We start from the raw sequence: 27450 nt of genomic DNA, 5'->3' as shown, positions 1-27450 counted from the left end.
GCAGTCTCCCGCAATACCTTCTGCTTGAAAGATCTTGATTGTATTCCTACTCGTACAGTACTTATGGATTCAGACGAGGTATTGAACTCTTTAGTTTTATGTCAGGTATATGCCTAACTGCTCAAAAAACCTACGTCATGTCACCATGAGTTTAATCTCTATTGACAACTTTGGCTCTCGTCTACTTGTTTGATTTAATAACACATTGATAAAATCAGAAATTATGATGATGGAAACAAATGTATGTTCGTTACGTAGCCATAAATTGTGATAATTAAAACCATGGGTACTTTTCCACACGACATATCAAGCCTCCTAAACATATGTAAACAAAGTATACAATTGTTTTTCAGAATTTATTTATTGGAAGACTCTTTGAGTGTGCGCAAGGAAAAGACAGAGTGAAAGCAGATATTATATTTTGCTGAATAAATACTGCGGAGACAGGACCGTATATTACAATCACAGGACAGTTTTAACAGTATATAAAAATACAAGTTCCTTAAATAGCAGAAAGGTGGTTTCCAGGGTGTGTATATACATACAGCAGGTAAGTGAAGATTCAGTGATAAGCAGTAGCCCTGTGTATATACATGTATACCTTACTTTGATGTGCACAACAGAAACGTTTTGATCTTGTATGTAGATACGAGCCTCCATGCTCCGAAAAGAACAATGCAGCAAATGCAGTACAATCACAACCAGAACAAAAACAACAAAAACACTGACATTCACATCTAAGCGGGGAGAATGACAATGGCTGTGGTACGTACGTGTGTCCCTGAAGTTACACTGACGCAAAGTTTTCGAGGCGAAAGCTGGCGCAGCATAAAAACTTCACTCTATTTCACACAACTATTTATCCTGACTTTCTAAATGCGCGTTTCCAACTCCGTTGTTATTGTGATTCTGAAATTAGCATGACGGCGTTTTGTGGAATAGATAAAAGATGTGTTTGAACACAGATAGCGGAGATGCCGCTGTAGAGGACGTTTCAAGAAGGTGTCTTGTCTTCCACATGACAGCAGTTAACTGTTGATGTCGTGAACACAAGACCACTTGTCAAAATGTTCGCTGCAGCTGCGCTCCCTATCGAAAGATCTTTCGTCTTTTCAAGCATCGATCTTGTTTCTGCTCTACTAATATAAATGTACAGGCTTTCTGTTTGTGTTTCATCTACGGGAAACAAAAACATACTCGCATCAGCAGCCATTTGCTGTGACATCGCGTCAGAGCACTATTCCAGGAAAGCATAAAGGTGACCCAGTAGATTGCGCATGCGCATTATCTCGCTGCCTATCATACTCGTAATGTTGACGGAACATTTAGCAGAGGCAGGCGTTAGTACGAGTACAATGCCCAAGAAGTATTTCGCGTAAACAGTACTGCAAAACGACCTGGAGAAATCATTTCAAATGCCTCAAGCGTACACATACACAAATGTGAAGTGACACGACCAACAATAACTCCGAAAACAAGGACATTCAGAAATACACAAGTGCACTCTCGAAGAAAGAGTGAGAATCGAATGACAGCGCATCTCACGCTGTACAAAGACAAAAAGGAAACTGATTGTTCGGCATCTGTACAATCGTAAACGTTGCCAAGGTATTGTGAAGGTAGCTGTCACTGAAGCAGAGAGTGAGTGACCTTATCAAAAAATTCAATGCGGACGTACAAGTGCTTATCTCTCTATGAAATGAAAACAGCGGGTGTTGGCCGTTTATATTACGCATCCTTCTCTATTAGCCTTCCTTGCTTCACCTTCCCTCGTGTAGGTTTACAAAGATTGGTTAATCTCCCTGCCTGTAGTCCGTATTTCTCTCTATTTAGATTAAATAAGGCATTCGCTCTTTTTGTACATGTCACCTGGCTGTTCACATCCACCGCGTCTATCATAGCGCCATAAATATATGCCCAGCTACATTACATTCAAGTAGAACCAGAATTCTATTCACAAAAAGTATGGCGTGAATCAGCATTGTTCGTGCGTCTTTCAAGTGCGTGTACTTTACTCTGGATACCCTGTAATCTGGGGCTCACTAAGGCATCACCGTGGACGTTCTGACTGAATGTTTGTACTTTTGTCTTTCTCAGGATTACGAGAAAAAAATTTCACTCGGACGCCTGATATAGTTTTGGCTGATGAATTTGCTTCTCCGCAAGGAATCTTGGTGAAAGACCCTGTATATCCGTGTCCTCCAAGAAGGAAGGCAGGCGTTTCGCGCCTCATCTTTCTGAGATGATCAGCCAACAGTCTCACGAAGAAATCTTTGTACCACACTTATTCACAAACGCGCCGCGGAACGCTAAGATATCCAATCTATCCAGGCGCCAGCTGTTAGATATGAATAGGTAGTTGCTCCGTATTTGGGCCTATACCTTGCGAAAACAAAACGTTCCACTTCTAAATGACGTCGTCTGATCAACGTGTTACGAAGTTTTGTTTCTGAACTTTGCGACGCTAATTTGACAAGCACAATAACATTTTCTTCCACGGGTGCATGACGTAAACGTTCACGAAAGACAGTTCACGAGATGATGCAGCTGTGCCTCTTTGCTCCGTTGCTGTACAACCTTTTGTGCGAGTGGACTTGTGCGGGGCACGACTGTCGCCGCCGGTTTGAGTTGGAGAGGACCTCGGGAAGCTTGCTTTGCATGAGAACCTCGTGAAAGACTTGCGTCACGTTGAGACCTTCGAGGGCCGAGCACTCGACGTAGCCGTGTTCCCAGTCGATTGTGGCGACGGTCTCCGCAACTTCGTAACCCACGGTGCGTCTGAACGCCAGGTCGGACTTGTTGCCCACGATCACGACCGGGGGCATGTCCTTGCCGAGTTCGGCGCGGGCTTCTTGGATTTCACTTCGAAGGCGACGGACCTGCGAAAGAAAAATAAGTATTTTTTCAATGCTGCTGCGTCAAGGAAAAAATGTATAATTATAATTCTCGAAGATATCGCCATTCAATAACAGGTCTGGAAAAGAAACATCACATGATTTTGCGCCGCGGTGTAACGTCTTTCAGCGACGCAGTTCACAAAAAAAATAATCAAGAAGTTGGGACACTGATGGAACGATGACGCACTGGAAGCGCTTGTATTACAATATTGATCGCGCCTCGTGTGACGCTCGCGCCAACCTGGGCAGTGACGTCACGTGCATAGAAGCGATTTACCTATTGGGCAATTTTTTGGGGGGGTTCGATGAAATACATTTTTTAAATCCGAGGCAGATGAACAAGCGGACTTCGCCTTCCGCGCTATTCAGGACAGCTGCTCAGGTGCAAAGCTTTCGCTACTGAGAATGTGTCACTAATTCTGCAAAATCCAGCCTAATGTGCATAGTTACTTATTCTTATTATTACGTTTCTTTACATGTATGGTTGAAATGATTGATATGCAGAATTTACCGTCCCAAAACCACAACATGAATATGAGAGACGCCGTAGTGGAGGGTCCTGGAAATTTCGACCACCTGGGGTTCTTTAACGTGCACCTAAATCTGAGCACATGGGCCTACAGCATTTTGGCCTCCATCAAAAATGCTCGATGGTGGCGAACATTTTCGATCTGGCGACCGACGGGTCAGCAGCCGAGTACCTTAGCCACTACGCCACCGCACGGGGCCATTTCTTGTTGCCAAGCAACAGAAGTTTTTTTGGTGTCTTTGGCTTATCAATAGGCTAAACAACCGCTGAATATGATTGTTTCTGGCTTTATCAAGTATATGCGATGACTGTTTCTCAGAAAAGCTCCCAGTGTAGCACATAATCAGCGTGGCCCCAACTGTATATCTTACTACGGTGGCCTTATACGGTGTTACCATCGGATTCCAACAAGATAATAAGAACCTACATTGAGTTGAATGAGCCTTCGTAATTAACAAATAATTAAGAGAATCACATTAACGGTGATTCTGTGAGCGCTCTGTCCAGTTCTGGTTTTTCACCATCCGTGCGGTTTCTATGCGCGGCTGCGGAAATTGCGTACACCGGCGATCGCGATAGTTCATCTTTTTTGACGATTCGAATTGATCACGCACCTCTTCGAAGGACTCCATGTCGTCGATAGAGTAGACTAAGATGAATGCCTGCGCCGTTGTGATGGCCAGCTGTTTCATGGCCGGGAACTGGTAGCTCCCGCTGGTGTCCAGCAGCTCCAGGGTGAGCCTGTGGCGCCCTCCGTTGGAGGCACCGTAGTCTCGCCGGTGCAGCTCCTCCACGGTGGCGTTGTGCTGCTTCGGCACCCGGCCGTACAGGAATTGTTGAATGAGTGAAGACTTGCCGACGCGGGCCGCTCCCATCACGGTGATGCGGACTGTGGTCGATGGCTGGCAGGTTCCGGGAGCAGCGATTCCACCGTTGCCGGTGGGACTGGAGGAAGGCAGGTGAAGTCCGCTTAAGGTCGGCATGTCGTGTGTGTGCTCGTTGTCGCGCTGCTGGTGCTTTTTCTTGCCACCACGCTTTGGGCGCTCGCTCTTGGAGAGGTTCGCGGTGGAATCTCTCCTATCCTCGAGCGATTCTCCCGACACCTGAGAGTACCTGCGTAGCCAATAAAATATGCATGGTCAGAGATACATAGCAGTCAGTTAACTTGGGTAAGGCGTAAGACACTTTCGGAAAGGTTTATATTGACGAAGCAAAAGTGGGCTGATTCATTCATAAAAGTTATGGCAGAACAGCGAGATAAACGGGCCAGCGCTGTGTCCCGTGTTCTCAGCGTCCATATTTTTGGCTATTCTGCATTAACAGTATACATTGATGCTACCTTCACGAGCACCCGCTTTGCGATTCTTGAAAGGTGGCGAATAAGTCTCATGTGGAAGGCACTAGGAGGTTATAAGAAGCAGCTTAGCAACACTGCTGTGATAGCACTGTGACTAGGTATGTGGATTCATATCTCGGGACTTGTAATCACCACTGTCGGAAAAAATTTGAAGAGAAGAAAAATAAAAAGAAATGGGGGACCCTTAAGCTTCGCATTTAAGAGGTGAACACTACAGTGAAATCCGGCCCCTTGTGTGCCATTGAACCCCTCTGTGCATACTTATTATTAAGTTTGTCACACACACACACACACACACGCACACGCACACGCACACGCACACGCACACGCACGCACGCACACACACACACACACACACACACACACACACACACACACACACACACACAAACACACACACACACACACACACACACACACACACACACACACACACACACACACACACACACACACACACACACACACACACACACACACACACACACACACACACACACACACACACACACACACACACACACACACACACACACACACACACACACACACACACACACACACACACACACACACACACACACACACACACACACACACACACACACACACACACACACACACACACACACACACACACACACACACACACACACACACACACACACACACACACACACACACACACACACACACACACACAAACGAGCGCTCGCGCAAGCGCCACGTATCTATAGCAATGTAGTGACTGTGCAGTGTGGCCACTTTTCTCTGCTAGAACGGCGCTCTGCTGTAGGCGAAACATGCTTTTCACAATGTTTCACAGATGGCACACAGGCACACACACATGCGCGCGTGCAAATGGCACATACAGGTTTTTGATCTAAAGCAAGAGTCGAAAGGCCTCCAAGATACACGCCGCGCGCTCGCCATCTTAGTCTCACAATGCCTCAGACATGACAGCACATTATCTAGCGTTTGCTGCTTGCTTGACTAACGCTTTTAGAAAGACATGACATATTTTCCGCTAGATGGTCATAGTTGTTCATTTTTTGAGCAGTTTGAAAGTTTTTCTTTAATTAAATGTAGATAAGGAGAGGTTGGTGCCAATGCGTGGCGCCGGCTACTACTCTTGCACAAAAGTCGACATCGCACATTTTGTAGCAAACACAAGGCTATACATATGTACATAGCCCAACACTTACACAATGAGTTCACGTTTTTCAACATTAAGTGTCCACACCACACAGAAATGTGTCCACACTACATAGAAAAGTGTCCGCACCACATTGAGTGTAAAAACACGAGTGATCACGCCAATATAAGTGTTCACACAAAACGTGAAAGATCAATAAAATATTTAGGGTCATCTTGTCGCTTAAATACAGAACTGATTTCAGAAAGGTTTTTCCAAAAATGTCGTAGTGAAACACGAAAATACTGTTTTCGAAACATACCGTGGTTAGCAGTGAAGTAGACTTGTTTTTTGTTTAGTAACTGTGTGTTTTAATGGCAATGAATGCACTATCCCGGCCTTTTTTCGACGTAGTTTGATGGTCTTCCAAATGCGCCTACAAACCGCCGAATGGGCTCGTTTTAGTCGTGACACCTCTCGAACAAAAAATGTTAAGGAGACTCTTTCCACTACATGGCATTTATGTAGTGTTTTTTTTTTTCCTGAAGCAGCCGCAAGTAACGTCGTAGCTTTGTGACGGGTCACCTGCTTGCCACGCAAATGGCCCGGGTTCAATCGTCAATGGAACCTGAGTATTATTCTTTATTTTATTTGCTTCTTTCTTGATTTTTCGCTCACGGACGATTTTTCGCTCATAACAAATGGTGCTGACGCCGACGGTGGAATTTATGCGACCCGAGCTCTCTTACACTATCGCGTTCAAAAAACACAACTGGGAATCAGGTGACCAATGCTGAAGGAAGTTTTTTTTTCACAAGGAGACGGAAATCAAAATCAATAGATCAATAAATGGGGTTTCATGTCTAAAAACCACAATATGATTATGAGAGACGCTGTGGTGAAGGGCTCCGGAAATTTCGACCACATGGAGTTTTTTAACGTGAACCCGAATCTGAGCACACGGGCCTACAACATTTCCGCCTCCATCGGAAATGCAGCCGCCGCAGCCGGGATTCGAGGAAAGCCAAATCAAAGAGGTAGCCTCAGTAAGATAGCCAACAGCTGTGTTATTCTTACAGTTTGAGTGATTGCTATGGAGCTACACGGATGACTATAATTCAGTCAGTGCGTAGTGGTTAACCTCTAGTCTGCTACAAATATGAAAAAATGCGAATCCATATGTTCTTTTTTCAATCTCGGCCAGGTTAACCGCATCTGTTCATTCGTTTGTCTATGGTGACCGAAAGATAACGTTGTAGCTTGTTTTTTTTACCTCGCACTGCAGGGCACGGTGCTATAGACTCACCACTTTTCGAAATCTTTGTCCATCTTCCGTCAGTACCCGTGACTTATGTGACGTAATGAGCGAGTCACAAGCCCAGTTATCGTTTCGAGCTAAGCCCGCACGGTGCTCAATACCGTTCCTCCGCGGGAATGCGAGATGCAGTTGGCTGAGGTGAGGATGACGTCACAGTCGTGACACGAGCGGGCCCGAGCAGCTGGGCTAACGAGGAGGGAAGCTGTTTCCGTCAAACGCTGAATATATGTGACAGCGCTCGTCTTGCGAGGGTCTATTCATTCGGGAGCCCTCTCGGCAACAGCTGCACTCTCTTGGTCCATTGCGAACTCCTCCGAATCTGCAGCGGCAGGTTGGCTGCCTTTATAGAACGAGTGCGAAAACTGCTTCTTGGAGTGTGTACGTTGCCGCGAAAGAAAAAAAAAAGCAAAGACAAAACGAATAAGAATCTTTTTGTTCGAACCGATCGAAGCGTTTTTGCCCACCGTTATTAGAAGCGCGCCGAATTACATAAAAACCTGCTCTGTAGATGCCGAAGGGCATTGTCTCTGAAAGCAGAGGCAGAGATAAGCGCTGTTTGCAACTTGTGCAAATCTGAGTACCCGCGAAACAGCTGACCTTATTAGAAATACTACAAAAAGCATAGCATCATTGCTGACACAGAGTTCCGCAAGTTCGAAAAACCAGTATGTTGTCGTCATTGCACTGCACAATAAAAACAACGCTAGTTTTTCTTTTCTCCTTTACAACTTAGTTGAGGAGTACACATGGCAAGTTTCCTGGGCAGCACAACTGCTGGCAAGCTCAGAAAATACAAGGAGGTGTCAATTCTCAAGTCTCCACTGAGTGAGCACCTATTCGGTCATTGTAAAGCAGCGGCATCTGGTTTTGACGAGGAGACATAGCACCAGTGACATTGGTTACCTAGATTGCCATAAATTGAGCGCACTTTTCACAAGCCGGGCACGAAAGCCTAGTTCAACACATAACGATACGTGAAGTAATTTGCTGTTGCTAACTCAATATGTTTGTAATTGCCTGACTTCCCTTCAAACTTTAATGGAAACACTTTCATATTGTGAATGGAGCACATCGTAAGAAGCATAACGGCCTTCATTATAACGTAGCATGCCATTTCACAGGTAGCATTAGAACTCCCATGAGAATACTAAATCAGTCATTGCTGTTACGCTGTTACACTTTAATACGCACAATAAGTGACTTCCTCTCCGTCGCAGGCTGTTATAGAGAATTGATTGATATGTGAAGTTCAACGTGTCAAAACCACCATATGATTATGAGAGACGCGGTAGTGGAGGGCTCCGGAAATTTCGACCACCTGGGGTTCCTTAACGTGCACACAAATATGAGCACATGGGCCTACTGCATTTCCACCTCCACCAGATATGCAGCCGCCACATCCAGGATTCGATCCCGCGGCCTGCGGGTCAGCAGCCGAGTGCCTTAGCCACAAGACCACCGCAGCGGGGCTGTGATAGAGAATCAGTTCTTAGAATATTCCTATATTAAAATTGACATCTTGTACCCATGCTCAATTCAAGGGAATACAATTCACTTCCACAAGAAGTTTTAGACTGCCCTACAAGACTAAATTAACAATTTTCGCCAATGTGTCGGCAGCATTCATGCCAAGTACTCTTTTTTTTTTTGGTCGGTCAGTCCGCAAGGAAAGCATTCTACACTACTATGCTCCCAGTGGCATTTTTTTTTCTTTGTAATCCGAATGTATTCAACGGTTACTGTAATTTTTGTTGCTAATTACTATACGCCATATATGTTCAGTTTTTAAATAAACAAATACATAGAAGTCAGAATTTCTACGTGCGCGTTGAATGACCTTCAGTGTGTCCAGGTAAAACAATTAAAAATCTTGTTATGCAGGTGTCTGCTGGAGAAAAGCCTATTTAAGCTTGATTACATTCAACGCAGTATACAATTACGATGATTTAGTGAGGTTGTTTCTTAGAATCAACGTCTACGCTGCACGCATGCGAGGGCGTTAACTGGCTCATTGTGCAACCACGTCATCATCAGATGGCCGGGGAGCAAAGCGTCTACTTGGTTCTATTAGCCTCGGCAAGTCAGTCTCCTCCTACATCACCCGTCGCACTTCGTGGGGCCCAGTTCGCAGGCCATCCTAGGTGGCAACAGGTCTCCGCAGCAGGCGCGACCCAAGCGAGCCGACCAAAATGTGCGTATCGCGTCACTGGACCCTATCACTCTGTTGAAGTATTTCAAAGTGCGGCACACTTCAGGGTCCTGAGCGGCTGCATGCTGTCATCACCTGGCGTAACGCAGGTGAAAACTCGTATATGATAAACATCAGTAGCACGTTGAGCTCGCACTTCCGCCGGAGAGAAGTCTCCTTCCTCTTGTTCTTCTAGTGAACTGATGATCTTATAAAGTGTGGAGCAGTCTATAGGAGTCCTGCATGCTGTATGCTGTACTCGCTTGGCATAACGTATGTGAATTCACGCATAGAAAAGAAAGATAAAGAAGAAGCCAGTGAGAAGTGGATAGTGAGCGGGAAAAATGGGGAAAACGAGAAGAAAATGAAATGAAATAAGTAGTGATAAAGACATGAGAAAGGACCGAAAATATAGGGTAAGAGAAAAAGAAAGAAAAGAACGAGAAAAGGAATGAAAAACCTAAATGAAACAACTCCGCAGTTTCTTCAGGCTTCATAGCTGTACATGGAAGTTGCCTCAATTTTTTTATGACTGTCGGTTTCGAAATTTCCCGCGCGAGGCCCATACATAGTGTCTCCTTTCTCTGTGAATGAATGGCCTCGCACGCGGCTGGGCTCCGCCTGCTGGCAATATTGCTAGATAGTGCTGCAGCCGTTTACAATCACCGTGCTGTCGCTTTAGTCACTGAATGTTCCTTTCGGCTCGTTGTAGACGCAGTGAGTTGCAGACGCCACATTTGCAGACAATGCTCGAGTGCATGTGCATGAAAAAAGTTTCTTGGGTACACTGGTAGTTTTTCGGCTCCGCCCCGCCGCGGTGGTCTAGTGACCAAGGTACTCGGCTGTTTGAACCGCAAGTCGCGGGATCGAATCCTGGCTGCGGCAGCTACATTTTCAATGGAAGCAGAAATGTTGTAGGCCCATGTGCTCAGATTTGGGCGCACGTTCAAGAACACCAGGTGGTCGAAATTTCTGGAGCCCTTCACTACAGCGTCTCTCATAATCATATGGTAGTTTTGGGACGTTAAACCCCACATATTAATCATTGTAATTGTTTGACTGCATGCGAGATGTGGCTAATAGGTGGCGCAAGAATCGACTCTCAGAACCGCAGCGCCTAAATGTGCAGGATCATTGTACTCATTGACGTCATGGGGGCAGAAATATTGTTAAGCAATATTGTAAAAAGTACGTGAGTTCAGCCGCTTCTAATTGCATGTTTGCAAGTGTTTGACGCACAAGCACTTTATTATGGCCTGCTTTACCAAGCATCTACTTAATTTGTTCAGAGCATTAACAGAAAATAATAAATAACTAACATTACAGCACGAAGATCATTACAGCCTTCATAGAATCACTCCTTGAAGCTCTGTGGGCACCAAACCACAATACTGCCCTGCGCAGAAGTGGCATCACGCATGACTATAATACAACACGTTCAAAAGCCCCGTGGGCGGTACATTTAGCGGAATTTACTTCATTCTCTCATAATGAAGCCAGCGCATACTTCCACGATCGCGACAAACTAAGAAGGTCGTGCGATTGGCTTTTTATTTGATAATAATGTTAGTCACTACAGAGTTCCTGTACATGTCCTAAAGCCTCATTCAGCTCGTTACGTTTCAGAATTATAGCTTGACAGCTTACTGTTTCTTTGCCTAATAATCACAGATAAATTGATGTAGCAGGTGTATTGAATTACGATGATATGAATATGGCATAATCTAGCAGTACAAAAAAAAAGCGTTGTATATTATAGATTGCTCGTATGCGGTGTCGGAGCTTTCGTGGTGCGCCGGGCGTTATCACGACTGACGCCGAGGGTAATGAAAAGATGTCCATGAGACCATGACGATTGTGATAACAAATAAATGGAGACTCGAACAAAATGGCATGAAAACACGACTCACAGAAGATGCCTGTAGCGGAAGAAAAATCTCGTGATGGAAGGCATAACGGTAATGAACGCCGGGTAGACCTTGAGGTCAAGACAGTCCAAATTAGGCAGCCTCGGTTCCGAACTTTGCTGCACCTCAAAACGTCTTCGTTTGAAGCATGCAGGCTAACGCGCGCCTATATATGTATCTGCTGCTTTCACCTTGTGTTTAAGAAATGTCAACGCTGAAAAAATAAACATACAAGACAAAAGAAAAAAACCAAAGTTGCTCACTAAATTTGTCGCGTCAACTTGGAGAAGACGCAGAGTAGACACGCACGAGCTATGATTGAGCGCGCGCTTCAAACGCGCATCGGAAGTCTAACCTCACGTGTGGGGTGCCTTAATTGATTTCAAACTGTAAACAAATGCTGAAACGATCACTCCCGACTGATGTGGGAACGATAAGTGCTTCCGCGGGAAAGCTTTTTTGTATTGATGCTCGCTGGTACATGATGACGCAGGCACTTGGAACGTCTGTCTTTGCTTGTTCTCCTACACCATTGTCACCTTTTGTTTTTGCCTCTAACCTTTAGACGCAGACGAGTATACCTGAATGGTCCTTGGTTCACTATATCTCTAGTTAGAGGGAAGCACGTGGTTACCAATACCTGCTGAAGACTTATTAACCAGCAGTTTTATTATTATAAAGAGCAATAAAACTAACTCGCAATAAAGGTACTTCAATGAATCAATGAATTAAAGCAGTTTGTTTCTTGTGTGCTTCGATGCTTTGCGATGATGTTTATAGAAGTCAAGATTGACTGTGAAGAAAAAAAAGTTGTAGCCGTAGATGAAACCATGATGCAAAAGCACCTGGTTCACAACCACAAGACCAACTCATTTCTCAATTAAGACGACACAATAAACCACGGAGAGAATATAAATTATTACGGCATAACGAGTTTTTGCGACAAAAGCAAGATCAACTCAGAGTGAAAGCTTACTTGAGCCTTTATACTCTGAGAAATAAAAACAATTGTTTCGAAGCATTGCTTAACAAACGCACGAGCACAATAATGTTTTCGCACGTTCGCGCTTTTTATTAAAAACTTGGCTGAAACATGAAGAACTTGGCAACTTTAGTAGCCTTATCATAGAAACCAAAGTACATTAGAGGCAGCGTTCATTGACCAAGCGGCGCTAGGTGGGCCTTTATTGGACAACACAGTGTCGCAAACAGTGACCGCCAGGGCCAAGAAGAAAATGAACTCGTCCAGGCGTCTTCCTTTTACCGCGGTTGACGGTTCCTCCACATAACCAAAGGTGAGACGTGAACGTCGCTTGCACATCTTTCGCGACCACGGCTCAGTTTCGCTTGTTATCTGCGCTGGGGTGTGTGATCTGTTGCTGCCGTCGAATTGCAAGACACTGCACCGTGACTATAGCCTTCGTTAATCTGACTGTATACTCGAATACCACCTTATTGGCAGAACCAAGTGACGTGCTCGCTATCCGCCATGGTTTTGGTGTTTACGGTGCATAGCTACTGACCATAAGGTCATGGGTTCGATTCTCGCCATGATCGTAGAACTTGGATGGGGCTAAGTTCTAGAGGCTCGTTTACAGTGCAATAAATGCTTACTTCAAACAACAACAGACCGTGGAAATTTCCGGAGTCCTCCGCTATGACATGCCATGTAGATCACGTCATTTCTATGTACGTAAAACCAACGATATTTTGTTATCATTTGTTTATCTGTTTGTATTAGTGCTTACAATATGTTTTTTTTCTGGCTCTTGAATACACCAAACGTCTAACGATGTTTCGCAGAAGCCTCGCACGATGCTTCAATCAACAAAGCTGGCTCGATTGGCGCCGCTCCTCTAGTGTGTAGGAAGAGCCCGCAAAAAGTAAAAACAATAACAAGGACTGCTGACTCATTCTCCAGTTCATTCCGCTGACATCTTTTACGCGCACTCACAGGAGCCCCCTAGGGCGTTGAGATCTGAGACGAGTTCGTCATGGTGAAGTCTTCTTTCAAGTTCACAAAAGCCAAATTTTACTGAGCGAGCTGCGTATACTTCGAGAATTTTATCGGAAAGGGCTTTAGAGTTGTCCACGGTTAACACGATGTCACGCTTAGCGCATCGGCGTCTTCCCAGCGAATGCTATTCCTTCGTTTGAAGCAAGCGCTTCCAGTTTTTATTAGAAGTGGTACGCTTTTATAATGTGCATGACCACTGACTTTCCACTCTCGCCGAACATTCCTAGATTAGTGAGGGTTGATTCGCCAGACCTGGTCCAAAGTACCTCTGTGGGTGAATTAAAGGTCGCATTAAAACATGCCACTGATATTTGTGTCATATTTTTCCCTATGTCGACTGCCCACTGCAACTAGGTGCTCGTAATTATTAAGCGACATTACCTGCCTGTAACTGTCATTAAAGATATCTTGTCGCTTTGATGAATAATAATTTTACCCAACCATTCGTTCTTGCAAATCTGTGTCTTTGTCTGTTGGTAACGCTACTCAGAACGTGACGCCTTTTCTAAAAGAATAGTTGAGGTGTCACACAAAGTGCGTACATGAGAAATAGAAAAGGCCGTGAAGTGAATAATGATTTGAAGCCATCAGTTAAATTATTCTTCGGGACTCGAACCCGCAACTTTTTCAGCATATAGCGTATGAAAGTTTACCCCTTCAATGTATGCAGGAGTATAAAGCGCATTCCTTCAAGTGCATTACGGAACCTTGATTTGACAACAAACATTCGAAGTGCGTTAACTATCGAACCTTCAAACTCTGAAATTTCGTGCTACTCGAAATCGGATTGTTTGAGCTATGTGCGGTATCAAGCACGACGCAGAAGGGTGAGTGGCCCAGTGAGTACTCATATACATATAGGTACCCCTAGGAAAGTTCAGCTGAAGTTGGAGCTTGCTGACTGAGGAAAAGAACAAGTTATAGCACATTTCCCAAAATTTATCAGGGGTGCGTCTGTTTCTTCAATTCAAAAAGAGCAGAGGACATTGTACTAGAAAGCCAGGATGTTTATTCAGCAAGAAATGTAGAAAGCGTTGACCTGCCATTAACATTTGAGCGGTTATAAATAACAAGTCGCAAAAGGTACACATAAACAACTACAAAGAAAAATTGTGCTATTGTAGAAAAACTGAACGAGGAAGTGGCAGCATCGAATACTCTGCGGACATAACAATTGACTATCCAGGAAAAAGTGTCATAATGCCTACCTGATACACATTTGTGCAGCTAATGGCAAAAGGACAACCAATATAACGTTGGACAAATATTCCTGTGGTGGTTAGACTCCTTACTACGGTTGAGATTCGACTAGAATTTCTATAACGTGAGCTTCAACCTTTTAACAAGCGTTCCTGATAAAAAGAGTTTCAAAAAAATAAAAATATATACATAATTCGTAAGTGCCTTGGAAGAAAAGCAGAACAGCTGCGTTCTTCCGCACAGAAATAAAACAAAAATTGTGGCATATGTTATAGTGTGTTTCGTGAATTCACTTTTTTCAATTCGCCATAAAGCTAGGTCATCAAAAGCGGTTTATAGTACTTAATACAGATTGAGATCTTGTTCTAGTGCTTAGGAAGCAACCATGCACTTTGATGAAAGCAGACTTTAAAATGTTATTTATACCTTTTATAACTGCCGCGTTTTTCTCCATATCTTGAGTTAATTTTTTTACTGCAAAGTACGAGCACCAATATTACAATTTGAAGTGGTTAATTGGTGAAGAATACAGCAAGAATGTGGGGCTAGTACAAATAAGGGTAGGTGGGGCTTTGTCATCAGCATTGGCTTCAATGTTTGTATGAAGTATTATATATTAGCATCACCTCACGCATCCTATGCTTTTTGTGCGAGTAATAGAATGCAAGTCAAACACGGCCAAAATAGAGGTGAAACGGTCCAGTGATCTTAGTCGCGTCACCCTAATTAGGATGCATACGTTAACAGTGCCTCGCGTACAGGGCCTGTCATTGATCGCTGCTCAAGGAGAGTGGGAATGCCCAATCTGTTTTTGTTTTTTATCGGGTTGAAGGAGTATTGGGTGGGGGGGGGAGTGATTAGGGTTGGAGGGCTTCGTAGCCCGAGCAGAAACTGCGAACTCTGACCTTTGACCAAAGGGGCCCAATCGCAATAGGATGCAAAAGAGTTAGCCCCTCGCTTTACTTCGTCATTTGTTGTTGTCAAGTTCGCTACTTCGTCCTTGCGACGAAACGGCTATTCTCTCAATGAAAACGATGAAGTTCCCAAGAACGTTTTATTTTCAGGTGACATCGGTATAAGAGAGAGAGAGAGAAACGACAAAAAGGAAGGCAGGGAGGTTAACCAGATGCTAGTATCTGGTATGCTACCCTGCACTGGGGTTGGGAAATAAGGGGTTGAAGGAGAAAGGGAGAGTTAAAAGGCTTCTTTTTTTTCTAGTGTTCTTTAGCATCTATCTTTAGCCACCTTTTAACGATAGCAGAAGCCTAAACAAAAAAATAGCCATGGTTGGTGATTGCATGGGGAATGTTATTGTAGGTCGACATGTAGTACGACACAACTCAGACAGTCAGGAGGGTCATGCCGCCACGGCATCTCCCTCTCAAGGGATTACCGAGAAGGGACCATAGTTTAGTTCTCCGTCTCCGCACCGGAGACAACTACACTGTCGAAATTTGGGCTTGTTGGTGCATTGTGACGACAGAAAATAGCGCAAAGAAACGGGGACACAAGACGAGGACACACGGCACAGGCACTAATTTGGCGCCTGTGCCGTGTGTCCTCGTCTTGTGTCCCCGTTTCTTTGCGCTATTTTCTGTCGGAGACAACTACACCGCCGAGTGAAACATCGGCACTCCGGGCGTGGCAGTCCACACTGCCTGGACTGCGGCGTCGCGGAGACTCTGGACCAACTGTTGCTTCTTTCTCTGGCTGGTGACGGGAACAGACAAGTGATGCTCGCAGTGTACGGAGATCTCGGCCTGCCTTGGACAACATCTTAGCACCTCCTGTTCCCCAAGAATCGCCGTGAGCACATCAAGCGTGCACTCTCTGCGCTGCTCGACTTAGTTGATGGAAGCAAACTGCGTGAGCGATTGTGAAGTTTTCTCGCCACTTGATCTCGGTGACGATCTGTGCGTCCCTCTCCTCCGCTTTTTGTTTCGGTCTCTTTCCTCGCTCTTTCCATTTTCCTTTCCCCACTCCAGTCTATTACCACCCATCCCCCTTCCCCTGTGAACTACTGTTGACATGTCGCACTTAGCTGTGAGGTTCACTTTTCGTTTCTTATCCTAAGAACCACTTTTATTATGCCATTAAAGGTTGGCCGATCGTTAGAAACAGCCATTCATGGGCTTCGACTTGGCATGGCCTACATGAACGCCTTTCAGCATAGAATAAGGAAAGCTGGCAGTCTTACCTGCTCATGTGGAGAAGCTGAAGAAGATGTTGAGCACATTTTTCTACATTGTGAAAATTATGACGAGCGTCAAAAAAATTTTACTAGAAAAACTAATTTCTTTGAATGAGCGACCTCCATGAATAGCAGAACTCTGAGGTCCATGGCTAAAAGGAAACCAACAAGCCACTGCTGCGCGTGCAGTAGTTCATTTTCTGGAGGAATCAGAAATGTCCCAAAAGTACTAAACCAAAAATAAAATGTAATAGCGTTATTGCTAACCGGTATGTTTTACAACACTATTCTTGTGTTTCACTATATCTTTGCGGAAACCTTCGTCAAAATATTTCAGTTTTTAAGAGACATGATCACCTTTTGTAATTTAGTAAACTTTGTGGGGCTATTTCAATTTGCTTGAATACTTGTGTTTTTAAAAATTACGTGTGGTGTGAGCACATTTTTAAATGAAAATCTTGGACTCAGTGCGTAAGTGTTGTGCTCTGAACCTAGGTATAGCCTTGTGCTTGTTACCTAATATGCGATGTCAACTTCTGTGCAAGAGAAGACGAGTAGCCGGCGCCACGCATTTCCACCAACCTCTCCTTAAGTAGATTTCTTAAATACACGTGCTGGCACGCGTGACTCACTGACGATGGACGTAAAAGCACATGACCTTTGAAAAAGAACATTTTACGAAAAGCCAAGGTTGGATGACTCGTTCTTCGTGAAGCAAGAACTGCTTGATTCACTCGACTAATTAGTTTCAAATGTATAAAGTCATCAAAGCATATTACAGGGAGCGAACTTTCGGATGTGTTTTTTTGTTGCTGAAAGCGAATTCGAGTTTTAAAGTAGCATCAGAAAACAATTACAGAAAACAATTCAAATGTTGACATCATGAGAAACACAATATAGAAATTTGTTTCCATCTTGACAATCACAATTCACGAGAAGGAATCGTGGACCTTCATTACGACTGAGCTTGTCGCCGTCTTGCGAGGACTTTCATATGTTGAAAACAAAAACAAAAACATCTGACTGTTAAGGAAAAGGAAAAGAAAAACTTTTACCATTGCCGTATGAGTAAAGGACAAGAGTAATTTCCCACTTCAACAACTCTGGAATTGTACCTCGTCTTCAATGAACTGACGTTAGGAGCTCAGATAAATGCGCTACTAGTTAGCCGAAGCACCTCCAGTTTTTCAGGTGCATTAGGCGGGTAGCCATTGGAACGCATTCAAAATTTTATTTTGTTTTGTCGGAGCTTCTTATTGGAGAATGCGTTAAGTGGATAGATGCCTAGCCTAGCATGTTTCTTAGTGAAACCATGCCGTTTCTAGAAAAGGAGTTATAGAGAGATGTCTGATTAATTACGATAGTAAAAACAGGCTCCTAAGCTCAGCCGGAAGAGAACTACAGAATACGTACTCAGTGTGTTTACAATGCTAGTCTGAGCTGCAATCCTGAGATGACCCACTTTTGTATTTAGCGAGAGGGTGATAGAGCGAGATAATGAAGTAAGAAAGGCAGGCGGGTTAACTGGATGATATGCTTCCTGCTTGGTACCTGGCCCGTAGGAAAGCGTAAGATAACTCAAAGAAGTAAGAAAAAGGAAAATGATAGAAAGAGAAGTGCTAGCAATATGTGAAGCAAGTGAACGAGCACTTGAAGCGCTTGATTCATGCGCTACCCATAAATCTCTGTGTAGCGAAACGACCGCACAATCATGTGGGAGTTCTGAGGTAATCTCTGTGGGCTACCTGTCGCTGCGGTCGCTACGGGGTAGATCAGATTCTGTCAGTTACATTTCCTTCACGTAATCTCCACGTTCTCACCGTGGACAACACGTGGACATGGCTAACCTATAGTTCTATATAATGACCTGCTTTGTAAAAAACACAGGGGTGTCCCTCATGTGTTAACGTCATTCAATTCATAAAACGATAGTAAAGTTAACTGTCATAAAAAAGAAAGATTAAGTGTGTTCCAATCAAAATAGTTGATTATAATGTACCACTACCAACGCAGCACATGAACTTCACACGAAGCGATGCGCAGGCTGTTCTGAGAAAGGACATGCATGCATTCATCACGCGATCACCCCCGAAACTCTAAATGACGCAGAAGGAGGGGTTAATTCTTCATTACGGCTTAACCAGCACGAAGGATACACGTGATCACTCGGCTCGAAGTATTCATGAAACGTTTTTCAGCTAAATGTTTCCTGTAATGCTGCTGCGTGCGGGTGAAGTTGAAGTTGGCTGACGTCATGATTGCTGCGGCCTGTAGGACCGCGGGTGCCGTATTGTAAACTTCCGTACGATTTCATTGGTTGCAAGCGGGGAAGAGGGGGAATGGTAGTGTCGACACATGCGTAGCGTTCAAGGTATTGTGAACAGGTTTCGTTCGCATTGAATAGTCGAAGTCGATGAAAAGAACGAACAGGTACTGCGTCAGAAAAAGCTTCAGCTAAGCTCAACTCCCCAATAGCAATGGCCTGTATTCACGCACTTGATTTACGCTCCAAATGTGCGTATGAGAAAGTTCTGACGCTGACCAGATTATTAATGATGCATGCCACTTTATGGCAAGCAAAGTAGAAAGGTTATAGTACACCTTAAGCTTACGGAACATTTAGGAATCGGCATAGCATTACTTGAGCACGCACCTGGTTCCGTTTAGGCTACAGTGCGCCACGCCCAGGTCGGTCCTTTTGCGCAGTCAAGTCGTGAGAAAAAAGAACGGTAACATATGCTAACGTTTGTAACATTCGACACGTCAAGATGCGAAACACGCTGCGCACGTCTAGAAATAAGTAAAGAAAAATTGATACGCAGCTGCGATGAAAGCTCACCGGAATAGTGACCACCTCCGCACATTCGTCGCTTCCATGAACACCCCGCAAGCCTCACTGGCGGTGAGAAAAGAAAGCGGATCCGTGACAACGAAATCTTCGAAAACGCTTCGCACTCCCATAAAAGACACGTCTGTACTTCGTATTCCTCTCGAACAGTGGGAATAGAGTCGCCTTTTTTTTTTGGTCAGTCTTGAGACCTAATGTTTGCCAGATGTACTAATGTCGTCACGCGCGTCTTTTCGATAGCATCATCGACACAAGCCTCGTGCAGGCAGGTCGCGCGGCAGGTGGCATGGCTGCGTCCATGGCGGGTGAGACGTTGCAGGCAGAAGGCCGCCTGACTCGGAACGCCCTTTCTTCCGTCGCACCTGTGTTTTGTGCAGCAGGAGCGTCAACATAGAGCGCATCGTTTTCTTTGCGATTTCTTTTCTTTCTCGCTTCCTTTCTCTCCCGCTCTCGCTCTTTGTAAGACGCAGCTTTCACCGCTCCGTGAAACCCGCTGCATACAACTACCTTGGTTAGCGCGGGGAATTTCTCGCGACATTTACCAGAAGTAATTCAGGGGGCTGTGATCCTTGAGCCGGCATTGGAGTCGTGGGTGACACATAGACACGTGAATTTGCCCAGTCTTCGTTTCTTGCGGCTTTGCTTATTGTTGCGCTTTTGGCGTTTGTTTCGGATAGGCTTAAACAATGCATCGTTGTTAACTTCTTGAGGCGATCTGAATTCGTCAGCATATAAGCGTCAATGCTTTAAAATGTGGCCACTCAGCGTTTCCTGAACTTCAGACCACGTGGACCCAAAGAAGGAGGCTAAGGCAAATCTATGTTGTAACGAATAATTTCTACGCTGGCTGAAGCGCAGTCGGTTGCGGTCGTCATAGAAACTACAACGCCATATTCCTCTTTAATGTGTTATTCATGAAACGCTACGGAATAGAGCGCCTGTTGTAAGGACCTCTTGCGTGAAACATTTCAGAAGGCGTTCATCTCCTCTACAGTTTCCCTGCCCTCTCCCCTCACTCTAAGCCGTGACTTTGTTTGGCGCCGCTCCACTTATTGAAAAATGCTCCCGGTACGGAAATGTAGGAACTGTTTAAGCACCAGGTGTTTCTGGTTCGCGACGTACTTATAAAAACAAAGTTTTAAAATGTTTTCTGTAGAAAGCATGCGCTTTGCCTGCGCTAAATCATTCGTTCACGTTTCGTTGTCAGGACGTGTGCTGTTATTGGTGCGTACGACGAGCTTGGTTTTGCTAAAGAACAATAGTATTAACATCTTGAATACTTCGCTGCGATTGTGCTTCTTGGCACACTCTGTGTTTTCGTTTTCTTTTGCTGAGTACGACGTATTCGTTTTTCTTAAGGAGACGCGGGCAATCAGCATCATCCATTTACTTCCACGAAGTCACCACGGTGCTAAGGAAAGGAAAATAGACAGCCACTAGCTTCTGGCGTCAAGCCACAAAAAATCCGTACGGATTTCTCAGATTGAAAAGCTTATTAGTTGCCGGAAAGCTAGCCCCGGTCCGGGGATTGAATCCGGGACCATCGCCTCTCTGGAACGGTCGCCTTACCAATTCAGCTAACCTGGGAGTCAGCAATTATAAGTGCAAGTTCATCGACAACTCGAAACACATGGACACAAGTAATTCAACTGAGTTCTGTGGAGACCCGTAAGGTGGCGGAAGAATCAAGAAAGAGAAAATATACAACCTAGTAATATGGTACTATACTGCTGACATTGAGTTCACGGGGTCGATTCTCGTCCGCATTTTCGGTAGAGGCGAAAATTGAGGGGTCCTTGTATTAAAATTTAGGTGCATGTTAAAGCACCTCAAACCTAAATTGGCGGAGCCCACTACGGCGTCTCTCATTATCATACCATGGTTTTGGCACCCGAAACTTCAAATGTTGCTATTATTGCATCTCATGGAAGATGGCGAAGCGTTATAAACAAAACAGTGCACTTGTGAAACTTTATACCGTTTATTATGTGCCTGCAGCCACGCCCATCTGATGAGCGTTGATGTACATCATGTTACAGGGGCGAAAAAGCAAAGACCCTCCTGTATTCTGCCATATATGACAAATTATGTTCATCACAGAGGTTTCTTTGCTGCACGAGTGTGTGCAGCACATACGTACATGAAACACAAAGCTTTCAAAGTGGAATGGTTTTTGCGAGTGATAACTCAGGAGTCCGATTTCGGACCGATAATTCTCTGACTGCCAAGCATGCTTTAAGCTCTAACTGCTAAAGCCAATAGTCATGCCCACAGTGCGAGCACTGGAAGAGCGGAGAAAAACCCGTCGTAGTTAAGCACTGTTTGTATATTTGAATTTTCCGTGACTTAACGTTCAAACACTTGGAGAGGCTATTATTCTTTTGCTAAATGTGATACAACAATAAAGTCATATTCGCTTTTCTTGCTTGTTAGTGTAAAGGTTAGGGAATACTGGCTTTTGTTAAAAAGAATTCTGTAACACTCTTTCTACATCGTAAGAAAATTGTGCCGATTGATAGTGAAGCCTCGCAAAAGCACGTGAGGCAAACATTGTATCGCGGCACACAAGATGTCATTTAGAAATAATTTTGTAAGTCAGTCCTAAGTCACGCGCACTTCTCTCGACAAATGATGTCGAACACCGAGAATTAGGTGACGCATATGCTCGAAACTACGCAGCAACCACTCATTATAGCCTCATTCGCCTGTTCCAGCATAACGAGTTGCATAGTAACCACGGTGGCCGCTGTGTGCCGCGACGTGCCCACTCTGCGCTCTATCAGCTGGCTTGGGCTCACTCTGAAGGTGAACCACGCTTGTTGACGAAAGCAGAAAGTCCTAACCCGCCTTGTCTTATTTTAAAGACGACAGCCTTTCTTCGGACTTTTGACGCAAAAATTTTGGTCTGTCTGTCTGTACATTTGTCTGTTTGTCCACTCTTTCAAGCACCGGGTTCTTGAAACGGCCGACCCCATCCGCAGCGCCCACTAATGTTGCTCAAGATTTAGCGTTGATACTTGTGCAATTGTCAACAATAAACAATTATTGCGCAAGTCTTGGGCACCACAACAACACGTATATATTCTGCATGTGCATCTTTTACTATAAAATGCATACATAAGTAATTTTAAGGACACTAGTGGTTATCACGCTGCGCTGACCAGGAAACGCTTGCACGAAAAGGTGAGCGTTTCCAGCGCTTTGATAAGACGCGATGGTGGTGGCACCTACCCGTCGCCTTGCGTTTATCACCTTATCACCTCTGAGACGGGCGCGCACACCCGTCTGAGAGCCACGCGCTTCGTTTTGCAAGGAGACTGCCAAGTGGCGCTCATGTTTCACGTGTGACGTCACTTGATGCACTCGTTCGCCTCCGCTGCACGCTCGAGGCACTCTAACGCAGCGCCTCCAAAATACCATTCACCAATTTTCTTGCGCGGAACGTCAAAATAATTGCTCACTCTTTCCACACGCAAGACATCTTTCGACGACATTCGCAGATTACATGCAGATACGGGGCTATTTTTTTTTCTTTTGCTCCAGTCGGATTGTGAAGCAACATACCACTATATTGAAGATATGCAATGATTTCCTGGAGGTGTTGTGGTTTTTTGAGATGGTAAACAGCAACAATTAACGTTCAAGTATGACAGCCACCTCCCCTCCGCTTCCTCCCCCTCCACACAAATTAAGCAACAACTTCTACAAATTCGGTTTCTTCATCAGCCAATACTTTGGGCCCAATGTAACGGCTTGTGGGAAACGTGACAATCAGCTGAAAATTGTTGTCGCATGACACGTTCGCTCATTGTCAGCCTGAGCGAAAACCCACACCTCATGTACGACTTGTGCGAATGTGTCGTAACTGTTCTTCTACAAGCGATGACGACCCGACACGCTGCCAGCCGCAGCTGTGTGCCACTGGCCTATTAACGAGGTGGATGAGTTATGAAACAGCCGCACACAAAACAAAGCTGCAAACGGCGAACGCAGGAATTCGACGCCAACGGCTGCGGTGTTTTATTATCACCGCTTGTTCAACGACCGTTGCTTTCTTTCTTTTTTTGCGATTCACAAGTGAGTACCCGCATCTATATTTCAACACTTTTATAAAAGTGCTCTGCATTGAATAATTTACAGGTTTTCAACAAGTGTGAGTACAGGATCCAGTGGAGCTGTGATTGTGGCTGACCTCCCACAGGGAGTATTGGTAAAGTGAAGCTATATATTGGCACTTGAAAGTATACTGGACAAATAAAGAAACATAAATTCAAATGTAAAGTTTTTTTTTTCTATACATGACGCATATTGACTCATCACCGGCTGTCGCGGAATGAAATTCTGCACCACTTAAAGAACGGCGTTGCTTTGAAAGTAGAGAAATGAGATGACGTTCATCCCTGATGCAAGTGGTCCTGTATTTGAGGCAAAGTATGTTACGTCGTCCTGTCACATTGACGAAACTATGAACCTTTGTGTTTACGTTCAAGTCCCTTCTGTATTTCCTTCCCACTCAAAAATGTCAGAGTAGTCGAGGTGATCAATAAGTGCCGAATCGTTCTTCTACACACATTTTAATTGCGAACGCGATCCTCCACTACAACGCTGTATGCATCGTTTTAGCGAAAACTTTGATGGCATGCTATGGAGCTTCCTATAGACAATTCTTGCGTGGGTGCCACTATCTTGCTGAGTGGACGGCACTGCCTCCACTTTCGGAACCTAATGACTTGCGCGAATGCGCGAATGTTGGTATTTGCATGGCGGCGTGCACTTTAGGCCGTTTGGTGCACAACGGCACACGTACATAGAGCCCTTCTCACGCACCAGAATAGAGGAAAGCGGGAGTTGCCAGACTGCTCTTTCTCGTGCGGAGAAAACGATATATATTTAAAAAAAATAGGATGCTTTTTCCCCGCAACAGGACTGGGCCTTATCTTGCGAGCGCCTTCCCTTATACGTCGTTTTCGAAAGAATAAAGACAAATAAGGATCTCGAGGTTTCCCACTCTGCACTTGTAACTGAAAGCTGAAAACTTTGAGAAGTGTATAGAAAAACGACATTTGATACGGCAAATACTTCAGTCGGACGAGCGAAAAATTGTATTTTCGTTGCCGAAGCAGTGACTTCCTGCCGGCAACCAAATTTCCAGTATGCACAAAAAAAAGCAAAATCGCAATCAAGAAGAAATCACTACAAAGAAGGAAAAAAGTTCCAAGTAGGTGGTTGCGATTCAAGATGACTGTTATATTCATCATATGTAATACAAGGATACCATTCTATTCAATATTATGGCCAAGAAACTCGCGGAATATTTGCTGAAATTATTTGAACGAGTTCATTGAAAGAGCAGATGACTTCTTGTGAGCAACTTGACTGGTTGCGGAATATATGGATGGTGCTAGTCTGACGCACGCACCTGGCCTCTGCTATTCGTTTCAGCTGCGAGACGAAACAGCGTTAATCAATGAAATCGCACAGGACTTAGCAACGTCTACGTGCGTATGACACTACTACACACCAAGTATCTAGGGTCGCCTCTATTTTCATGACCATGGAACAAGTGCGTCTTTAGAAGGTTTGCGCATGCTAATGAAACGGAAATTTTTCGCTTTAGTCACAAAGACTAAAGCATTGCGGTAAGACCTATGTATATGAGCGTATGCCATAGATACGCAGGCATATATTGTCGTGAAAATAGCACTTTGATGGTGCGAGTAATGCTTTTTACATACCGAATAAGTACGTATACCATGAATAAACCATTCATCTGACGCATACGGCCGCAGTAATTGACCACTACACCGTTTCCTTCGGTTTTTTTTGTTAAGTTGCTCTCGTTAAATTTGTAGTTCAGAAGTTACACAGCAGACAAAAAAACGCGATACATACGTACAGGTGTCAACTTATGAATGGCACTCAATAACAGAGGTCAGACAAAATATCAGCAATGAAAAACAGATGACAATACACTACACCTAGTTACTAGGTCACATCAACATGCTTGCTCTAAAATGCGTTTTGCCCAGCCGCAATTACGAAAACGAATTTATCTAAGTGATAATAAAAGAGAAGCTGAGCTGAAGCACTCGTAATCTTCACAGCTCTTTGCAGAAGCTTCCAAGAGTCAAAGTGGTAGATGCCCACGGTGTTGCCGAAATGAATAAGTGCGGCGAGAAAACTGTACGTCGGTGCCGCTTGTCATTACGAATAAGTAACAATCAGTCATAATCAAAATGACAGTTCATAAAGGACTTACCAGTTCTGTTTGTCGTAACGCATTCGGCTCTAAGAGGTCCTGTCGTACTCCGTGTTCAGGTTGGAACACCAGGTCCCGTCGATCGTCGTGTCACGTGGAAAAAAATCGGGGCTTGTTTGTCCTTTAGACGTATCACCTCGTCGAAGATGAACTCTTTCGATCGGAATACTCGCACCCGAACGCAACGTTCCTCCTTCTGAACCCTCTGAGGCTAACACTAGTTGGTGAAAATGTAAAACTTGCGCGAACGGTGAAGTGGCACCAGTCTCTTTTGAAGCTCGTTGCTCCGAAACAGCTGACGAGGATGAGACTCCGTCACCGTTTCGAACAACCGACGGTCGGAGCGAGCCGAAGCGTGCCCCGTTTTATACGACGCTGCCGGGATCGAAGCGCAGCGCCCGCGTGGTCTCTTTCCCACCACTTTTTCTTCCTTCTCTTTCGATGAGCACCCTCCCTCTTCACAGTGCTCCGCCTTTACGAAGTCATCACTCCCTCCTGTCCGCGCATACCGGCTCGCTCTCGTGTCCGGCCTCGTGATCCGACCTGTTGCATTACGAAAGACCACGAACCCTCTGCCTTCGTTCCCCTTTCCCACGTCTCCCCACCATTTTCCCTCTTCGCTCCTGGTTTCCCTTTCGGATGCGCGCTTCCCTAGCACGTCTTTTCTCCCCTTCTTGGCACCCAATTGTCTTCGTGAGCCGCACGCGCCCTCGGCTTCCGGAAGCGAGTGTCATGTGACTTTACGTGCACTCGAGGCACTTTGTATCAACGAGGGCTCCCCGGGAGCCGCCATGATCTTCTCTGGGCTGCTGTGAACGTGAATGACAGCCACAAGAAATGCAATACGAAGGCTGTGACATGAAAGTTTGTACTCCCGCGCAAGAGTCCAGGAAGAAGGGGGATCGTGCCTGCATTGTCTGTACCACAGTCCACTTGGCTATCTTCGTCATCCAGCCACTGCAGGGCGTTGCCCTAGATACTTGTCCCCTTGAGGTTAACGACTAGATGCACGAAAAACGAAAAGCGACGAACTTTTCATCAATACAGCGCCAATTCCCGTTATCAGGAGCTACTTTTGGCGTGCGCAGGGATTTATGTAGGGGGGCGGGGGGAGGTTCATTGCAGCCTTCTCCCTTACTAAGTCGATGTACCGCGTAAATTTTAGGCTTCTTCTCTTAGGCGACTAGGTAGTGCAGCCTCTCCCCCACCGTCCCCTACTTCTCCAGGCACACGCCTATGTCTGCCACCATCGTGACACGCTAACCTTCAAAACTTCATTAACTGGGGATAGTGACCGTCGGCATCGGTGTCGTCAACACAAGTCATGCGATAAACCTTCATGTGATGGCGTCAACCTGTGGCTTCATGTCGTCGCGTGTGCGAAATCTCGTGACGTTACGATGACGTCATGTCGCATGGTGACCTCGTTACTTGACATCATCACTTGTTCAAAATGAGCGCCGATCATGGACCCACTTCAAGATTATGTGAGCTGCCGAAAGCTTTTTATTCTTCCGATCGAGGAGGATGTGCTAACTGCGTGGGTTGAAGGCAGTTCCTACGATCTTGGAGGAATTGCAAAACGGCGTTTGTAGTGGAGGTCT

At 45.0% G+C, this 27450-nt stretch overlaps 1 protein-coding gene and 1 long non-coding RNA gene across 5 annotated transcripts in view; one reads left to right on the top strand and one right to left on the bottom strand.

Moving 5' to 3' along the window:
* The window catches only part of LOC142767443 (uncharacterized), a 525683-nt gene that overhangs the window by 416573 nt on the left and 81660 nt on the right, over positions 1-27450 (top strand). The gene's annotated exons all lie outside the window — the stretch shown is intronic.
* Positions 343-26168, bottom strand: LOC142767439 (ras-related protein Rap-1b-like). 3 transcript variants are annotated; one of them, XM_075869107.1, is made up of 3 exons: positions 25847-26168; positions 4041-4539; positions 343-2879 (listed from the first exon to the last, which is right to left on the bottom strand). In XM_075869107.1, the coding sequence occupies exons 1-3, from the start codon at positions 25867-25869 to the stop codon at positions 2532-2534; spliced, it is 870 nt and encodes a 289-aa protein (XP_075725222.1). In that variant the 5' UTR covers positions 25870-26168; the 3' UTR covers positions 343-2531. The 3 variants fall into 3 exon arrangements, with proteins under 3 accessions (XP_075725222.1, XP_075725220.1, XP_075725221.1); XM_075869105.1 differs by lacking the exon at positions 25847-26168 and adding an exon at positions 19579-19926; XM_075869106.1 differs by lacking the exon at positions 25847-26168 and adding an exon at positions 11335-11459.

This window comes from Rhipicephalus microplus, chromosome 7 (assembly GCF_043290135.1).
Source record: "Rhipicephalus microplus isolate Deutch F79 chromosome 7, USDA_Rmic, whole genome shotgun sequence".
Lineage (NCBI taxonomy): Eukaryota > Metazoa > Arthropoda > Arachnida > Ixodida > Ixodidae > Rhipicephalus > Rhipicephalus microplus.
The sequence above is the reverse complement of the archived record's forward strand: the minus strand, read 5'-3'. Positions and strand labels throughout refer to the sequence as shown.